An 18,924-nucleotide genomic window follows, 5' to 3' on the forward strand; every position below is an offset into this window, starting at 1 on the left:
TCACGAAGAAGATCCTTTCACAGCCGACACTCCGTCTGTATTGCTTGCCGTTGTCTAGCGTGCTTGTCGCCGCAGCAACCATCCTCCGGAGCGCCTCCATTGGGTAGAGGAGCAGCGGCAGTCATAGCCTCCCGTCGCCGTCGCGTGGACCTCGCCCAGCCGCAACCCGCGTCGTCTTCTAACGGCTAGCTCTTGAGCTTGAAGTCCCAGCTTGTTCGCGTCGCCTGTGGTCTTCTGTCGACAAACCCAGAGCAACCGTCGTGTGTGCATGTTCGCCCGCATCGAAGGTAAGTCCACGGTTAATTATTCCTTCACGGATTAGATGTTCATAGTATTTTTTGTTATGGTTGCATTGAACTGTTTTGCTGCTTGTGGGCATTGTTGGGTCAATTTGACTTCTGGAAGTGTTTGTTAACATAAGGAAAAGGAAAAGAACAATGACTAGTTAATATTGTTCAGAAGCCTATTTTTCTCATCTTGTTTTTTAGTGGTTAACTGAATTTGGGTTTGTTTTGTCTCCGTGTATTAGTAAGTTAGCAATTGGTGTGAAGCACGTGCTCTAAATTTGTTGCGTTATGAGTTGTTTATTCATTGTAAGTCGGATGGTATCTCTACATAAATGGATGGTTGAAATTTTTCACAAGTGTTTGAAATTTGGTTGAGTCTGGTGAATAACCGTTAGCTCACCTAACAGGGTGTCACATGTGAATAACCCTTCAATTTACTAATTAGGCATCTTTGATTTTGAAGAAATAAGGTTTAATTGGTATCATGTCTGTTTGTTTAAAAAAAAGTGCAAGTATAAAGTGACAACACTTTTGTTTTTTAATATCGGCTGAAAGTGTAATATACTTTTTCCTCACATGTCTACTTGTTATATAAGAAGATGTTGATGCATTTGATTGGATAGGATGTAAAGGAAAGTAGTTTTGCTATTGAGTTTGATTACCTAAAGTCTTTGTTTCCATTCTGATGACCATCTTCATCTACCATCGCAATCCTTTTTTTGGTACATTCTAAACATAACCGCTTTTGATTTTTAAAAAAATTAATAAATTAATAAGAATAGTCCTTTTGACGCATCAGATCAAAGTCAACAGGGCGTTGCATAGAATTTGCAAATTATTTGGTCAAATGCATAACCAACATCACTTATTAGTTCTTTCATTAATGATTTGGTGATTATTCTCCCCCAACAGCTCAATGAAACAAATTACCTTTACTTTCTTTCTTTTTTCTCCTTTTTTATTGTCACAAGTGGTATATTTTAGAAAATTTAATGACTTTAATTCAAGATAAGAAAAGTAGGCAAGGAACTATGTTTATGGTTACATGTGTAATCAATAATTGCAAGATCTACAAAATTAGATAGCGAAGAACTTTGAAGTGCCCTTTCACGTCTTATCAGACAAAAATATTACAAAATAGTAATGCTATGAGTTAGTGAACTATGACTTTATTATTTTGGATCATGAATGTTTTAAAGACACATATTAAAATTTTAAAAATAATACGTATTTATGTAGAAATAATGTTTTTATGCGTGTGATATTTTTAATACATGAGAGGGGACAATTATACTAGATAAATGTTAAAAATTTAGGGTTATAAAATGATCTAAAGCATTTATGAAGCAATTTTTATTATTACTAATTTCTAGTGCCTATTAAGCAATTTTTATTATTACTTGTTTTGGTTTCTTTCGTCATCGGAAGTTCAATTTTGACTGCTTCCTTTCCAAGAACCTTGTTACACCTGATTTTTGGTTTTTTGCCTGTTTACTCGCATTGCGCATGACTGTTGTTGTTCCGTCATTGATTTCCATTTTTTTTGAAATTACAACACAGTTAGTAATATCATGGTGCATGGATGATTGGATTAAAGCGAATAGTATGGATTTTGTTGGAGTTTGGTGAATGATATTTTAGAATTCTTTTGTTTATGTATATCTGGTTCAGGTGATTGACTTTGAAATTCTATGCATTAGGGATGTTTAATTTTGTAAGAAACCTTCAAACCAAAAGGAGAAGGCTTTTTGTGGTGGCTTAACTAGATATGAATTAATTTGGGCGTAAATACTACGGTAGCATAATTGCTTATGGCAACATATTTATTGGTTACTCCTTTTAGTATCATGCTGTTGTGTGTGTCGAGCTCTTCAGATTGATGGTTGGGTTTGAAATTATAGTCCTATGATTATGTGTCATTGGTGTCAAGACTTATGATTGAATGTTTCCTGACAGGCAAGAACCTGCTCTGAGTTTCAGTTGCTGAATAGCATTAAGATGGGGAAAAATGTAATCTGCATTTTGTTATTATTGTCTTGATTCTATTTTTTTAACTTGTATTCTATTTCTTAATAGAAATTAGTTGAGACGCAATGTTCTCCATGCTACATCAATGGGATGATTATCCGCTTGGAAGAAATTAATGCCGATGCGAAGCTAGCTGAGATTGATGTAATTGGGTTTGGATTTGTGAAGAAGATTTCTCACTGGGCAATGAAGCAGAGAATAATGATTCAATTGGCCAAGGCATATGATGTGGAGACAGACACACTTATAATGGATGTCAAGAACATCCGCGTTAATGCTGAGTTGATAGGGAGCGCGCTAGGGATATGCTCCGGTGGTAAGCTGTTGCTGTTTCCTTTTGATTTTTTTTGTTATATATGGTTTAGTGGGTTTACTCTTAGCTTTTGTAAAATTTATTCTAGATACTTGTTTCACTCTGAAATGTAGGTGTTGACATTCCGAAAATAGACAAAAAGAATCCCGCCCTCCTGGAAATCAAAGCGCAATTTAAGAAGAAAACAATCACTCAGCTGTGCGACTTTGTTTATGCCTGCCCTTTGGACACAGAAGCGCATAGGATGAATTTTAGGAGGCACTTTATATTGGTGGTCTTAAAGATGTTTCTATGCCCAACTAGTCAACAAACCATTTCTCCGTGGCACATACCTCCGATTCTTGATGTCTCAGATCCCAGCAAATTTAACTAGGCACATAAGACATTCAAGTGGTTGGGGAAAGCGATACAAAAACACCAAAATAAGAAGCTTGAAACTTGTGGTGGCTGCATGTTTGCCCTGCTGGTAAGTTTAATTGTTAAACTGTTATTTATCCTACTTGCGGTTATGTTGAACTAATTAACCGTTCAACCTTTCCATCCAATTGTTGTACTTTCAGCGTTTGAGGTATGGTCCACTAGAGCACTATCGAGAACTAGAGCCATGGGTGACTGCATGGATTGCCTCATAACTTAAAAAAGGCAACTAATGTTGTTGATGAGGTACTAAGCTGGACAATTTATTCTCTTTTATATTCTAATCAAATTAAAACAGTTAGAATTTTCCAACATGGGATTTCGGATGATTACTTTGTAACCTCAGTTGACTTTTCCATATTAGGGTTGCATCGGAAATAGAGCAACAGTTTGTGAGGAACCCAAATTTCAAACCAGAAAGAAGGGTACAGAATTTGCATAAAAAAAGAGTGGAAAAAGAGAATGCAGGACTAGACCGGTTCACAAGGTAATGTGTTTGTTGGAATGTAAAGTACGTGCAACATTAAAGACATAGGCGGTTAGATCATATGCTAGTTTAAAGTGTTTATTTGTAATTGCACAACTGGAGGCATGCTCCTATAGTGTTTGGAAGTTTTCTAGGTTTAACATTAGTGTAATTATATGTCGAACTCAGTAAAATTGTTACATGAATTTTTCGCTAAATGTACACAGAATGCAAGGAGGGATCTATTACAAGCGGAGACCGTAAGAAACCAGCACAAACACCATCAAGGCCATTTGAATTAAAACTTCCTGAAAGCATACAGGGGCACAAGAGGTGAGTTCATATTCTTGTAGATATAGGTTGGCTTCATGAATTAATTACTCTAATTTCATGTAAATGTTGTTGGGGTTGGATGCCGAATATTTTTTTGTGCCATGTTAGATGTATTGGATGTTCAAATCTAATTGTATTTGGAATGGATATTGACATAGTGATGTATAGTTTCATCTAGGAACCAAGATAGCCTTTTATGAATTGAATTTTCTATTGTGGTCATTGATTTGTATACGGAGTTTATAACATTGTTGTTTCTTTCTAATAACATGATAACCCGGTCGATATTCCATACCCAGGAAAGTAAAATAGGCATGCGAAGAAAGCTGCCCGTCGTCAGAGGAAAATCCAGTAAAGGCAGCAGTACAGCACGTGTTGCCCTGAGGCGCAAGGAGAGACTTGTAGTTGTTACCGACTTCGACGATGACGATAACGTGCCAATTGCTCAAAGAAGGCGTCGGCTATTTCAAGACAACTCAAACTCGCCTGGCGAGCAGCTAAATAAGGATGCCAAACCGTTAGATGTGCAGTAATTGGATCCAGTTACACTTTCTACAGCACTTGTGTAAGTTACTGAATATGATTTTGACAGGCAAGTTCTATCAGTTAACATCTGTTGTAGATATAAATTGGCTGTATCTTGATCTTCGTGTGATTTCAATCTGAGTACTAACTGTGTTATCTAACTTTGTTACTTTCGATGCAGAGACTTTGACTTGAACTTTGTACAGTATCCAAAAATGGAGGAAATATTGTTAAAAGTTGAACAGAGTAGGTTTACCAAGCCAATAAACATGGAACCCCTGAAGACCGTGATGTCGAAGAAGTCACGCTGTCAAACCCCGAGTCTTGGAAGGCTTAGCTTTTCGCTTGGCTTGACACAGCTTGAGAAGTCACCGACCACACCCTCTATCATAGCAGTACATCCGAGTCTTAAGGATGTCAAGTTAGGAGAGGATAAGGAGGACATAGTCCGAGGTTGGATTCTGAACTCTTCCCTCAACAAAGAAGCGGCGTTGGCAACCTACGAAGGTAGGCCGCATTTTCGGCTGTTGAGGAAGGATCTATGGACATTAAAAGCACGTGGCTGGGTCACTAATAATGTAAGTGATTAATCTCCATGTTCTAGTTTCACTCATTGTGTTCTTCGTACATTTTATATCGTACTTCTTAATTTTACATCGCAGATCATTCAATGGATGTGTTATACATTCAATGATGCACTGTCGTGAGATTCAAATGTGATTTATACTACATGTGTCTGGGAATATTGGTATGAATAATATACTTTTTTCGCATCTTAATGTTGACACTTTATAATTGACTGATGCTCTGACAACAGGAAACAGTGATACGATAGCATAACCTCGATTCATTCCATAACGGGCCAGTTCTGGTGTATGAGGGCTTGGGTCCAAACTTTGGAGAGGATACCAGATTCTTTAAGAAAGTAGACATAGCCAAAAGAAAATGGGTGAGACATTGTTGTATTTTATGTCTTCCATGGTATAGCATATTTAGACAAGAATGTATTTGTCCGTGTGAATTATTCTGCATACTTTGCTAGGTATTAGTTGAATATGTTGGACAATTCCTCATATGTTTTCGTCACTGGCTTATTGAATAGTATTTATTATAATTGGGATGACAGTTGTATCTTCTATTGGTTCCCGTAAATGGGGATGATTGTTTCAATTGTGAAAGGTTTGATCTGTTTGTCATGCATGGTACACCATGCGGGTAATATTTGACCCTGTTGTTATTCGTGAATTCTTGTTGCAGTGGTTTATTCCAATGTGTTCAAAAGGATATTGGTGGTTGTATGCGTTTGACGTGGCAAAAAAGGGTTGTTGGTAATCGATAGTATTCATGATGAGGCACCCGTCGATGCACGAAGGAAACTAGAAGCATATGCGGTAAGCTAAAACACCCCCTTAAGCACTATTTATGAATACACGAATCACATAAAATATATGCTAAAGAGATATTATTGAGTGGTTTATAGGGACGACTAATTGAAGACATGGCTAAAGTGGCCATCCCGACATATGACCGAAGTACGAACGGCCCAAGATGTGCATATGCCAAAGTCCCCATGTAACCAAACTGGTAAGTAGTACCAAACAACAAACCCAACAAATGTATCCATTAGCAGTGGCTTTAAAATTGATATTTTAGTGATAGCATCATTTTTACTTGATTATGTAGTTGAGATTGTGGCATCTATGCCATTAAATTCATGGAGACATGGACAGAAGATTGTAACTTAGATGAATGGAATGATGTAAGTTAACCGGTCGGTCTCTTTCTAATTTGTTATTACCATTTCATGTTACTTTGACACATTAAACGACGCATTGACATTGTAAACACCATATAGGAAATGCTTCTATCAATGAGTCGGGAGCTGATGTTGAATATTGTCATGGGAGCACATAATGAATCAATTGAGCAGGTGCGATCTTTGTTGGAACAAAATGATAGACATATACGTCGCAACCATCAAAGAAACAAGAAAAAGGTGGTTAAATCACCGTATACAGCACTAAGCACAAGCACATTGATGAAAAGAGTGGGAGGATTACCTGTAAGAAAGAACCGAAAAGGGAGAAAGCAATAGATGTACTTAGTTTTTAAACCAGACATTCATTTTTTGTCAGATTGTTTTTGTGTCTATAGGGTGGAGTTTTGTTACAGCAGACAGGGTAAATTTTCATAGCAAATAACATTTATATGGTTTATTAGTTTCTCAAATCCTCTGATTTTCTTGCATGATGTTAACGCTGTCTAAAAGCTAATAGTAAAGAACAACACAGTTAATAAGAGTATCCATCCACATACATGTTGAATCACTACAAATAATAGAAATAACCATCCGCTAACCTATTAAATCGAACATCCACCTTATAGTACTTGTAGCTAAATCACACAAACTATACTAGGCTTATTAGAAATAACCATCGGAACACCAATAGAAATAACTATTTGCTAACCTATTGAATCGAACATCCAAATTATAATACTTGTAACTAATAAAACACAATATGCTAATCCTGTTAGAAATAGCCATTCGGATACCAATAGAAATAACCATCATTTAACTTATTGAATTGAACATTTACCATTTTACCTCATACTACGTGTAAATAATCACACACACAATGCTAAGCCTATTAGAAATAATAATCCAAACACTATAAAAATAACCACTCGTTACCATATTAAATCGAGCATCCAGCTCATGCCACTCATAATTGATCACACACACAATCTCAATCATATTACAAATAACCTTCTAAGAACCAATAGAAATAACCATCCGCTAGCATACTGAATCGAACATCCAGGTTATACTACTTGTAACTAGTAACACACAATATCTCAAGCATGTTACAACTAACCATCTGAATACCAATAAAAATAATCATCCAATTACCTACTAACGACCATCCAGACATTACTACTTGTAAGTACTCACACACAATACATCGAGATTGTTTCAAATAACCATCCAGAGACCAGTTAAACTAACCATCTGATAACCTACTGAATAGAACATCAAGGTTATACAGCATGTATTCATTCAAACATTATTCTACAACCAATCAAACCACATCAAAAAATATAAAAACGCTGGTCACGTACACGTAGCAAGAAGCTAAGGCCACAGAATACCAGTTTCAAAATTTTTCACCATAGACAACACAAACAAAAAAATAACTATCAAACATACATATTGAGTTGTAACACCTAACAAAAGAGACCTCTAATTTAACATAATGGATTCTGTATCCTAAACACTCTAGGTATTGTTGAATGAATTTAATAGGGACATGAATCCACCAACTCCTTGCTGAGCAATCTGCAGAGCGGGAGCATCCAAATTTATATTTCCCACCAGATTCTACACGATTATCTTGAAAGAAACAAACTAAAACAAAAATAAGTCACTATCGATATAATCAAACATATAGTAAAGGTGAACTTTTAATTTAATTCCGATACATACCTTGCATGAACTCTTCCGCTTTCTCTGCATGGATTTCCTAATCGATTTATCCAACTCATATCCGAGCCTTTTACCTTTTGGACGACTCTTTGTGGTTACCTTTGATGGACCCCGAATGTCCTCTGTGTCCACCACGGATGAAGTCTTTGTGGCGATGCTATTGTGTGCATTAGCGACGGTCTTATTTCGCATCCTGCCACGATAATCTACTTGCTTGGCCCTTACATCATCCAGAGCAGTATGCAAGATATCTACTTCATCATCACAATCCACAAAATCCTACGCAACGTTGTAGAAATATGCACAGAACTCTTTGAATATGTTGTGGCTTTCATCTGAATGGCTAACGTCATAGCTACTCTTAATGTAGGTGTGCTTGTGCTTTATGTTCTTGCTGCAACGAGGGAGAACATAGCAGGAAGGCACCTCATTCACTTTGTAAGATGAAAGTACTATAAGACAGTGGCAACACAATATACCTGCACTCTCGAACAAGTTGCAATCACATCAAACCGCATGAGTGGAATGGTCAAAATGGACGTTGTACGTAACATACCAGGTCGTCTTATAGACTAATATTTCCTCTTCCACCTTTACCCAAGCTGAGTCACCCTGTTTGTAAACGGCACAAATACTGCAATCAGCCTTCTTGCCAAACTCTGTTTGGACATCCCTAAACATATCGTTGATGTACTCTTATTGAAATCGTCTCTTAATGGCTGATCTAGTTGCACATGGAATTAGACCTCTCGAGTCTGCAATATCATCCTCCAGTTCCTTCTGCTTTTTGGTTCTTAGCACATTGTCGAACTCGTGGATGAACTGTACTAAACTAGTCTTGCAATTTAAGAATCCACCAAAGAATGAATGCGTACCCTTACTCCTCTGCGTACTCCTCATGGAAGCCCAGAATTGACCCCTGAAAAAGATCGGCACCCACATGTGTCGTTCCTCAAACAGATCTAAAAAAAACCACCAAAAACAAAACCATGCATAAGGAACATATTCTCAAAACAGAATACAAGAACACTACAACATCTAAGCACTTATCACACATGATTTTACTTAAAAGACACGAACCTGATAGCTATCTGTTGTGATGTAGGTTGAACTCATCGATGAACTCAGCCCAATGATCCTTGAAATCCTCAACCGACCGAGAGTTTCATATAATGTGATTTAACTCAGCATTCAACTCTCTGAACCTAGCATAACCTCCAAGCTTATTCTGTATCTTTTTTGTTATATGCCATATGCACCAAAGGTGGCGTGTATTGGGGAGGACCTTCTTAATTGCATCAAACACAGACTTGCCTTGGTTTGTGATGATGCCCTGCGGTGCAATCCCCATGCATTGCAGCCATTGTGTGAATACCCACTCAAAACTTGGGATCTTCTCGCTATCTAGTAGAGCACAGCCTAGCAAAGTAGACTTACCATGGTGGTTCACACCGATGAAAACGGCGAACGACAATCCATGCCTAAAGGAAGAACAACCACATTTAGAAACATCCAACTAATACAAAATAACAAAATAATTAAATAATGTGAATGAAAATATATTTTACCGGTTCGTGCTATATGTGGTATCAAATGACACCACGTCTCCATAGTATTCATAAGACGCCCTACACCTTGCATCCACCCAAACTGCACTCGTAAACTTATAATCGTCATTCACATTCACTGCATAAAAGAAGTTCAAATTTAACTCCTTCATTCGCATAAAGTAATTCAGCATCTCCTTGACATCTACATTGACATACGTGGATTGGAGTCTTGATGAAATGCAATTCCTGACGTCCTTCTCTGAGAAGTCCAGGTTCGAAGGCCCACCAACTTCATTAGCCAATGCTAGAAAGGTCTTGTTGGATTGAATGTCCGCCTCATCATTAACCTCAATGACACACTTCACATGCATTGTCAACTCCCTATTCTCGTGGTAGTGCACCACCTTTTTAGTTGAACACGGGTTCGAGTGTTAGTTCAACCTTCAACAAGACCCAATCTTGCTTTTCTCTGTCAAACTTTGCATATATTGTTGCTCTACACCGCACAGCTGCAATCGTGTCCTTCCGTGTTGGTGCTTTGACACGAGACCTGCGGAAACCCTCCCAATTGCAATGAATAGATTGATTGATCGGTTGCTTTGTCATACTGTCAAAATTTGTGGCTCGTATCTCACTTATGAAGCTAACTTTAATTTCTTTGCATAGCTCGCATAAAAATCCTGGGCTAGCTTCAAATGCTCAAACTGCATCCCAACTCTTGGTATTTCGTCTTGAGCAAGGCAACTATGATCCGGTAACTGCGAATCAGTTCAAAACAGACATCATTCGATGAACACGACGATTAATGGTCATTTCAAACATGTGGTTAATGAAAAAACAACAACAAACTAGAGTTCAAACCTCATCAACAAGATCCGTGTCATCACATCCCAACTCAGTAATGTCTGTACATTCTATGGCATACAATCAAACATACACAAACTAAATAGATTCTATAATAAAATATCAACTAAATAGATTTTATTAATACTCTATCTAAAAATATCATAATAAAATTTATTACTATACATGAATTAAAAGAAATCATAACAATGAGACATATACTAATACAAAGTGCCACCTAACTAGTTAGGCTTATATTAATTATTTATATAGAGAATGCATAAGTCCACCACATATAAAATATAACTACACAAACTAAAAGAGAGTCTTCTATTATGCTGTGAAAAGTCTCATTATTAGCTCATATAGTTTTCTTACATATTTAGCCACATTTGTTAGTGCATGCATAGAATGAGAGTATACGGGTGAGGATTCTTAACATTCTAATCGCAACCATGGGCAGAATTTTCTCATTTAACACTAAACATATATTGAAAACATTTCAGGGTAACATATTAAAAAGGTAATGTAACAATTTATCAGCTCTAGTAAATAAATTTTCATCTTCTATCTTCTTTAGAACTTGAAGTATGGTTCATTGTAACAAGTTATAAAAACCTAACAAGCAAGCAAGCTGTAGCTAGTAAGTAGTAACTACTGACTAGTACGTAGTATTACGACATCCCACCATTCTAAAAATGTAATTCTTTTTAAATAGAAAAAATTGAAACAATTTTTTTAAGGGAGCATCTAATTATATAATACACTTTCACAAATTACTACATGGACGGACAAGAACACTATCCAAAATTTTGTAAAAGAATATCATTATGGATTAAGAATGTTGAGCTTATAATAACCATCTAATTTATATGAAAATAAACATACGTCCAAAAGAACCAACATACATTGGCTACCTTGTTAGACTGTTCACCTTCCCCGTCGAACGAATTGAGAAGGTTGTCGACTGAATGCGTGGTAATGTCATCAGTGAAAGAAGCTGGCGCGAGACAAATAGGTTCAACAGAATTGGCCTCCATTGAAATAGCTGTGAGAGGTCACGTACGTATGAAACAGCAGCCGCAACTCTCCCGTGTATTAAGGCGGATCAGTCGGAGATGACGATGCGGCAATGGTGGACGCCGTGGGCTGCAGGGCCTGCACAGTGCGTGAACACGCTGACCTATGGGGGGCTGCACGGTGCGCGGGTTGTGGGCTGTGGAAAAAAAATTTTTGCGTGGCTTGGGGGGCTGGTCGGACGTTGGCGCAAAGGGAGGCGGCGTCGGTTGTGGGTGTGCGGCGATGGCTGGCTTTGTTGTGGGGAAGGTCCACCGAGAGTGAGAGAAAATATGGTGAGAGCTGAAAGGAGAAAAAACGTGTAACTGATCAATATTGCAAAACTTGATTTTTTAAAATTTGAAAAATAGTTATTATTATAATTAAATTAATCAAATCATTAATTAAATTTAAGATTAATTAACTTTTTTAACCTCATTATTCATATTGTTCACCAGTATTGTTGTTCGGTTATTTTTTTTGTTATGGAAGTAAAAGTAGCGATATTCCTTAATATTGTAATTTTTAGTATTTTTTAAAATTGTAAAGAGTATATAAATTGGAGGGTCTAATTTCTGTATCTCAAATTTTTTAATTTTTTAACACAAATTAGATGGTCTGATTTATATTCCTCTAAAAAAATAACATTCTAACAATTCATATTTTAAAAAATATCATTATTACTCCAATATTAAAAATAAAAAATTTTTGTTGTCACCTATATTTTTCCTTTTTTATTTTTATCATATTCTCTAATTCGATGGTCCAATAATTAATTCATCTTGAATTTAAATTTTATTAAAAGTTTATTCGTCCGTCAATAAATTACTGAAGATAGAAAAAATATTCTTGTGTATATTGCGCACCAGTTGATTTGACCGAATTGATTCAACCACTTTTGAGTTTGGTTGCCCAATAAAAAAAAAGGGTTCTGATTTAGCTTGCTAAACCAAGCAAATGTTTTACTTTTACGGTTTTACCCTTAGTATGTTAGCTAATTAGCTTAGGTCTTTAATGAACGAACTCCTTGTGTCTTGGGGAGGCGGTGGGGTCCACATTTCATTGATCCTCTTCATCCATTCCCCGTTCTCGAAGCACTACAAGAAGGCAGATCCGCACCCATTTCTCCCTCGCCTCGTGCCTACTGCCTTCCTGGACAAACCCTGCCTGCACTCTTCCGCTTCCGCTCCCGCTCCCCTCCCCTTATCTTTTTATTTTTTAAAATTAATTTTCATAGATTGTATTTACTATCAATTTGTTTATCATAATTTCGTTACAATTCGGTTTTGCTTTCTTCCTTTTTGGATCCAAAGTTTCTCTGTTTCCATCTTTTCTCAGCTCACAGGGTTCGGAATTCTTATGAGGCGGCTGTGTCAAATGTTATGCTATCTCAGTTTAATATACTCTCACTGAATTCATAATACACCAGAATTACTTCACTTCTTTGATCAATATATAGCGCTTTCGTTGGAATTAATTGTTCTACACTGATTGCCCCCTTCCTTTTCGAATCGTAGATTTAGGGTTTCTATAATCTAATATTCTATTGTTGCAATTGGAGTTAAACCAAAAGGAAAAAAAAGAGGCGCGGCAAGAACCGCGTGGATTTTATTTTTTATTGGTGTGTTTGGATCTTCGTCACAGAGTAGGGTTCAGGTAGTGGTATATTAAATCGTTTTTGGGAGAATGGATAAGAAAAAGGTTGCGGTTCCTCTTGTTTGCCATGGTCACTCTCGCCCGGTGGTTGATCTCTTCTACAGTCCTGTAACTCCCGATGGATTCTTTCTCATCAGTGCAAGCAAGGGTACACACTCTCTCTCACTCTCTTCCACCATCACCTTCCCGTTAAATTCATTGTATTCAATGATTTATCGTAAATTGTTTAGAAATGATCTCGTGTGTGTAAATTAAGTTGTAATTTATGGATCTGACTTGTGAAATCCGTATTAGTGTAGCTGAATGAACGGATTGTTATGTTTCCTGATTTCTCTACCTTTTTTTTGGAGTGTGTTGATATTATTAGTTAGTGTCAATGTTGATTTTGTCGTGTATGGATGATGATGATGATGTGATGATATGTGTGCTTTGCCTGTGTTTTTCAGATTCTAGTCCTATGCTCAGGAATGGAGAGACTGGGGATTGGATTGGAACATTTGAAGGGCACAAAGGTGCGGTGTGGAGTTGCTGCTTGGATACTAATGCGTTGCGTGCTGCTACTGCTTCTGCTGATTTTTCAACGTATGTTATTGTTAAGCTTGTTCGTTATTAAGCTTAGTCACTGCTCGTTTACATTTTGGTCTGCCTATAGATGGTTTCTTTTAAGCTCAACCTGCATGAACAAAAAGGGACTGATTGTTAAATTTGATTCAGTGCACATTAGTTACATCCTATTTAGTTGAACAAAAAGGGACTGATTGTTCCCCCTGTTCTGCATTCGCCTTCTTGCCAGTGCACACTGTTATGACGCACAGACACAAACATATACGTAACATACATATGAATGAAATTGAAGATTGAAAGAAATAAAGATTTATTAATTCGTAATATCATATATATAAATGTTACCAACTTTATCATTGTTTAAGATTTGAAAAGCCAATGTTGGGTTCGTTTTATCTTTTCAAATTCTAAATATGCTAGTTGATACTGGATTTCACTCGTATAGTTGAGCTTTATGAAGATAGAAAATTGAACCCCAAATATATACAGTTGATGTGTCATATGAGATCCAGTAGAGACGTTAGTCCAAGATGTTTACATGACAAAATGTTACACTCCCTCCGTTTCATAATAACTGTCACTTTCACTTTTTTGGTTCATTGAAAAATTAATATATTTAGTCAATGCCAAAGTCTACATACATTAGTTTTTCAGTGAACCAAAAAAGTGAAAGTGACAGTTATTATGAAACGGAGGGAGTATTTGTTTTTCATAAGTTGTTAGCTATTTATTACCTTAGAAACTTGATCATAGATTGAGACAGTTATGTTAATCATTGTGCTAGCTGCTAGATTTCTTGTTCTTGTCTTGGCAAGTTAATGATTGTATATAGGCGAATAATTATTATATCTTGTCTTTTAGTTATATGTGTGAGTCAAAGCATTTGTGCTTTTTCTTTTATTTTTTTATCGGTGCTTGCTATTTGCAGTGCGATTTAGACCCAACAGTTTCTGGCTTTACACTATGTTGTAGAGATTGTTGCGGATTTATTAAACATTTACATATCATCTTTGTTCCTCATGCAGGAAAGTCTGGGATGCATTAACAGGAGATGAGTTGCATTCTTTCGAGCATAAACATATTGTTCGAGCATGTGCTTTTTCTGAGGTAGGCTTGGTGACGTCATTATTTTCATATTGATTACTGTTTATGTTGATATACTTTTCTGTATAAGGAGAAATGATGTACTGGTTATAATTTACAAAATGATAAAACTAAATGGACATAAATGAATCATAAAAAAGGGAGATTGGATAATGATTTTTGAAGCATCAACACACAATAGTTTATTAAATCTAAATACCAATATTATATTTAGACGGATGGTATCATTACTTCCATTCCTAGTTTCAAAGATCTACTTTTCCAAATTTCAAATGGATATTCTACGGTGGTTTTTGTCAAATCCAATCTTGTCATGTCAAAATAGGTTATGTGTAGTTAAAATTCTGTTCCTGAATGCCTATACTTAATATTATAGATAATTTGAATTTGGGGATATCATCAGGGATATCATCAAGTGTTCAAGATCTGGGTCTTGCCTTTAAGTGCTTTGTTTTCATATGCATTGATGTGTTATTTGTATACTTATCAGGATACACACCTTTTGCTCACTGGAGGAGTTGAGAAAATTCTCCGAATTTATGATTTGAATCGACCTGATGCACCACCCAGGGAAGTTGATAAATCTCCTGGTTCAGTGAGAACTGTTGCATGGCTTCATAGTGACCAGACAATATTGAGTTCTTGTACTGATATGGGTGGAGTCAGGTACATGCCCATTTACCGCCCATTTGATTTTGAAGACGTGGTTTTAATTTTTTTTTTCTTGTTTTAACTTATAAATCTAGCAACACTGCTGTATTTTGCACTGAATCTAGCTGATTTGACAGGCTATGGGATGTAAGAAGTGGTAAAATAGTACAGACACTTGAAACCAAGTCATCTGTTACAAGTGCAGAAGTGAGTCAGGATGGCCGTTATATTACAACTGCTGATGGTTCTAGTGTGAAGTTCTGGGATGCTAATTAGTAAGTTCAGGTGTTGTTGACATCTTTTCATGAAAATATGTGTAATGGGTACATGATGTTACCTTTGTTTTTCAGCTATGGATTAGTAAAGAGCTATGACATGCCTTGTACGGTGGAATCTGCATCCTTGGAGCCAAAGTATGGGAACAAGTTTGCTGCTGGAGGAGAAGACATGTGGGTTCGTGTGTTTGATTTCCATACAGGCAGTGAGATTGGTGAGTTACTGACCATTAGTTTTCTTAACCTTCTTGTGTTATGTGTATATAAATCTTTTGATGATCTATTTGAATGGCAGCATGCAACAAGGGCCACCATGGTCCTGTCCACTGTGTCCGTTTCTCTCCCGGAGGAGAATCATATGCCTCAGGATCTGAGGACGGAACCATCAGAATATGGCAGACAGGTCCATTGACTCAGGAAGACTCGGAGGCTTTACCTGCAAATGGATCAATTGAGAAGGTGAAGGTAACTGCGGATGAGGTTTCACGCAAGATTGAGGGATTTCATATTGCAGATGAGGGGAAATCCAAAGAGAAGGAAGAGGCAGGGGAGGAGTAATGCTCTAATAATAAGCACATTTTGTTTGGCAGAGTGTCGGTTTTCTTATATCAAGAGACCTACTTTATATAGCTGATAGTAAACTACATTTTGTAAATTTTTAGATTGTATTGGACATTTACTGAACGGAACGATCTTGTTCTAGAAGCTTTATGGTTGCTTTCGTTTCAACTCTATTTTGGGAGTTTTGGGGATATAGGAATGGACGTGGTATACTTGTTCAAAAATCATGACCATTGAAGTGACTTTAGAGTTTAGTCTATTTGTGTTTGGATTAGTTTTACAAATTATGGAGTTTTGTTATTTTATTTCTTCTTTCATCTGCTTAGATTAAGTATAGGAAACTCAGAAAAGCTTATAGACAATTAATAAATGATATATAGGTTTTAGTGGTTCGATAGCTGAGTATCATATGATAGAATATTATCACATTTACCCTGCCTTATTATAGTAATTATCTCAATCATCATATTAAACGAATTGATTCTTTTTTAACGAATTGTGGTAAGCAAACTGAGGACTTTCGGAAAGAGGGGGAAAAAAAATAAGAATAGAAAAGACACACACAAGCACGCAGTCTCACTGAGGACTCGGGTACTGAGGGTGCAACGAGTGTTGACGCACTCTGGCGATCCTTACCAGTTACCATCTCGTTGCAAGCGCAAAAACATAAAATCGGTCTTCTCACAAACGGTCATTGTGATTTGTGACAATTTATCCTCAATTTGTTTATAGAAGAGTTAGAAGATAAGAAAAAACTGTACTTAAACATGTAATAATTAATTAAAAAAAAGCACAAAAGCAAAAGAAAAAGAATAAAAAGGTAAAGTTTAAGCGTCACAAACGAGCTACCGAGCAACCTTTAACAACTGCAACGGCACACTATTGTGGACTACAAGGATAGAAGCGTAATTTGAGGAGATAACAGTATGGTTAAGTAAGAGGGACGGGGGCAAAGATGTAATTAAAGAGAAGTAGAAGGGCAGAAGGAGGAGTGACGAATAAAAAAGGGGTTGGTATTGAGAGAAGCGAGAGTGGGGGGATTAAGATCCTGATCCGGAAATCAAATCCCTTTGGGTTTGGAGTCTGAGACCGCATTCGCCTCCTCTCTCTTTCTCTCTTTGTGCGATTCTTCTGCGAGCTCGTTTTGGCGGGAAAAAGATGTCGGGGAAGGGAGCCAAGGGTTTGATAACAGGGAAAACCTCCGCCGCCGCCGCCGCCAGCAAAGACAAGGACAAGAAGAAACCAATCTCTCGCTCCTCTCGTGCCGGCCTTCAGGTATCTCAGATCCCACCTTCTCTTCAATTCCTTTTCCGCTCGCTTTTTCTGATCGAGCATTGCGTCGTTCTTGCCGTTGTAACCATTTCAATTATGTTGCCGTAAAGTAGATGTTATTAACTTGAAGGTTTTGATAGAACGGAAAGGCTTTGGTGCAAAATGTCTTCTGTTGTGTTTGGGACTTTGTATTCTTCGCAAATTGATGGCATGCTTGCGATCTGCAAACTTAGCATAGCACGCTCCCTTTGACTTTGTTAACTTGTCATGCGGTAATGGTACATATTTGCTTCTTGTGTGATTGTGGACACTCTATGCGCTTTGAAAATTCTTCCTGTGAAGCTACTTACTGTGATAATTTTGTTTGAGACATTTATTGTGTGTTTAGTGTGTAATTGGGATTTAGAGTGTGTCTGGACATATACTTTAAATGTGAATATACTACTATGTGTTGATTATGATAGAAACTGCTTTCGCATTACTTGATGTGCATTGTGCAGTTTACCTCACTGGCTTTAGATTGCTGCAATTTAACCCAGTCAAACTTTTTAATTGTGTTGATCACTTGATTGAGAAACCAATCAATTAGCTTTTCAAGCTGATAATATAGGTTTAGCAATTTGTATTTACCTTATTCTGTTATCGTTTATAAATTTAAATGATTGGCATTAATGGAATGCTCAATTTAACCGATTGATAGTTGATTGCGGTAGCTTATATATTGAGTAAAATTGAATTCCTATGTATTTACTTTTCTTTCTTTTTAGAATTATCCTTTCTGTTCTAGGGTATGGACCATGTTGGAGATAAGCTATGAATATTCATTGAACTTCATAACCTTGTTGAGTTTACTTAGCATGTTTTTTTGTGTTTTTTTCCCATTGAACTGTGTCAGCCAAGTTTGCCTCAGGCAAGTGACGTCTGCTACATGTTCTTGTTCTTATGTGATATTCTGTAATGTGATCTGCAGTTCCCAGTTGGCCGAATCCACCGTCTTTTGAAGTCGAGGACTACAGCTCATGGTAGAGTTGGGGCCACAGCTGCTGTATACTCTGCTGCTATCTTGGAGTATCTAACTGCTGAGGTTTTGGAGCTTGCCGGGAATGCTAGCAAGGATCTCAAGGTTAAACGTATTACCCCAAGGCATTTGCAGCTTGCAATTCGTGGTGACGAGGAGCTTGATACCCTGATTAAAGGAACAATTGCTGGAGGAGGTGTAATTCCCCATATTCACAAGTCTCTTATCAACAAATCTTCCAAGGAATAGATTGCTGAATGCTGATGGATTATTAATAGCTTGTTTGATGGAAAGTGGAAATTTTCTGTCTCTGTTAATTGTGGATTTGTTAGGGTGCTCTTTCTAGACAGTAGGGCCTGCTATTTATGTTTTAAGTATCTGTCTATTATCAGTGTACTTGATATTCTGTTTCTCTACTTAGCATGGTACTAATCTTAGTCAAGGATATAATGTCACTTTACTTCAATATTGGAATTTGCTATTTGATCATCATTTCATGTGGTGCTGCCTGTTAAGTAATG

At 37.0% G+C, this 18,924-nt stretch overlaps 2 protein-coding genes across 2 annotated transcripts; both read left to right on the forward strand.

The window, feature by feature from the left end:
* The first annotated feature begins 12,187 nt into the window (after window positions 1-12,187).
* LOC112708148 (uncharacterized) lies at window positions 12,188-16,418 on the forward strand. The gene is made up of 7 exons (XM_025760310.3): window positions 12,188-13,106; window positions 13,405-13,540; window positions 14,548-14,629; window positions 15,117-15,292; window positions 15,415-15,552; window positions 15,628-15,767; window positions 15,848-16,418. The coding sequence occupies exons 1-7, from the start codon at window positions 12,989-12,991 to the stop codon at window positions 16,108-16,110; spliced, it is 1,053 nt and encodes a 350-aa protein (XP_025616095.1). The 5' UTR covers window positions 12,188-12,988; the 3' UTR covers window positions 16,111-16,418.
* Window positions 16,419-16,809: 391 nt separating this feature from the next.
* On the forward strand, window positions 16,810-18,895 carry LOC112708157 (probable histone H2A variant 3). The gene is made up of 2 exons (XM_025760321.2): window positions 16,810-17,388; window positions 18,356-18,895. The coding sequence occupies exons 1-2, from the start codon at window positions 17,272-17,274 to the stop codon at window positions 18,650-18,652; spliced, it is 414 nt and encodes a 137-aa protein (XP_025616106.1). The 5' UTR covers window positions 16,810-17,271; the 3' UTR covers window positions 18,653-18,895.
* Window positions 18,896-18,924: the final 29 nt, after the last annotated feature.

This window comes from Arachis hypogaea, chromosome 1 (genome assembly GCF_003086295.3).
Source record: "Arachis hypogaea cultivar Tifrunner chromosome 1, arahy.Tifrunner.gnm2.J5K5, whole genome shotgun sequence".
NCBI classification, from domain to species: Eukaryota; Viridiplantae; Streptophyta; class Magnoliopsida; order Fabales; family Fabaceae; genus Arachis; species Arachis hypogaea.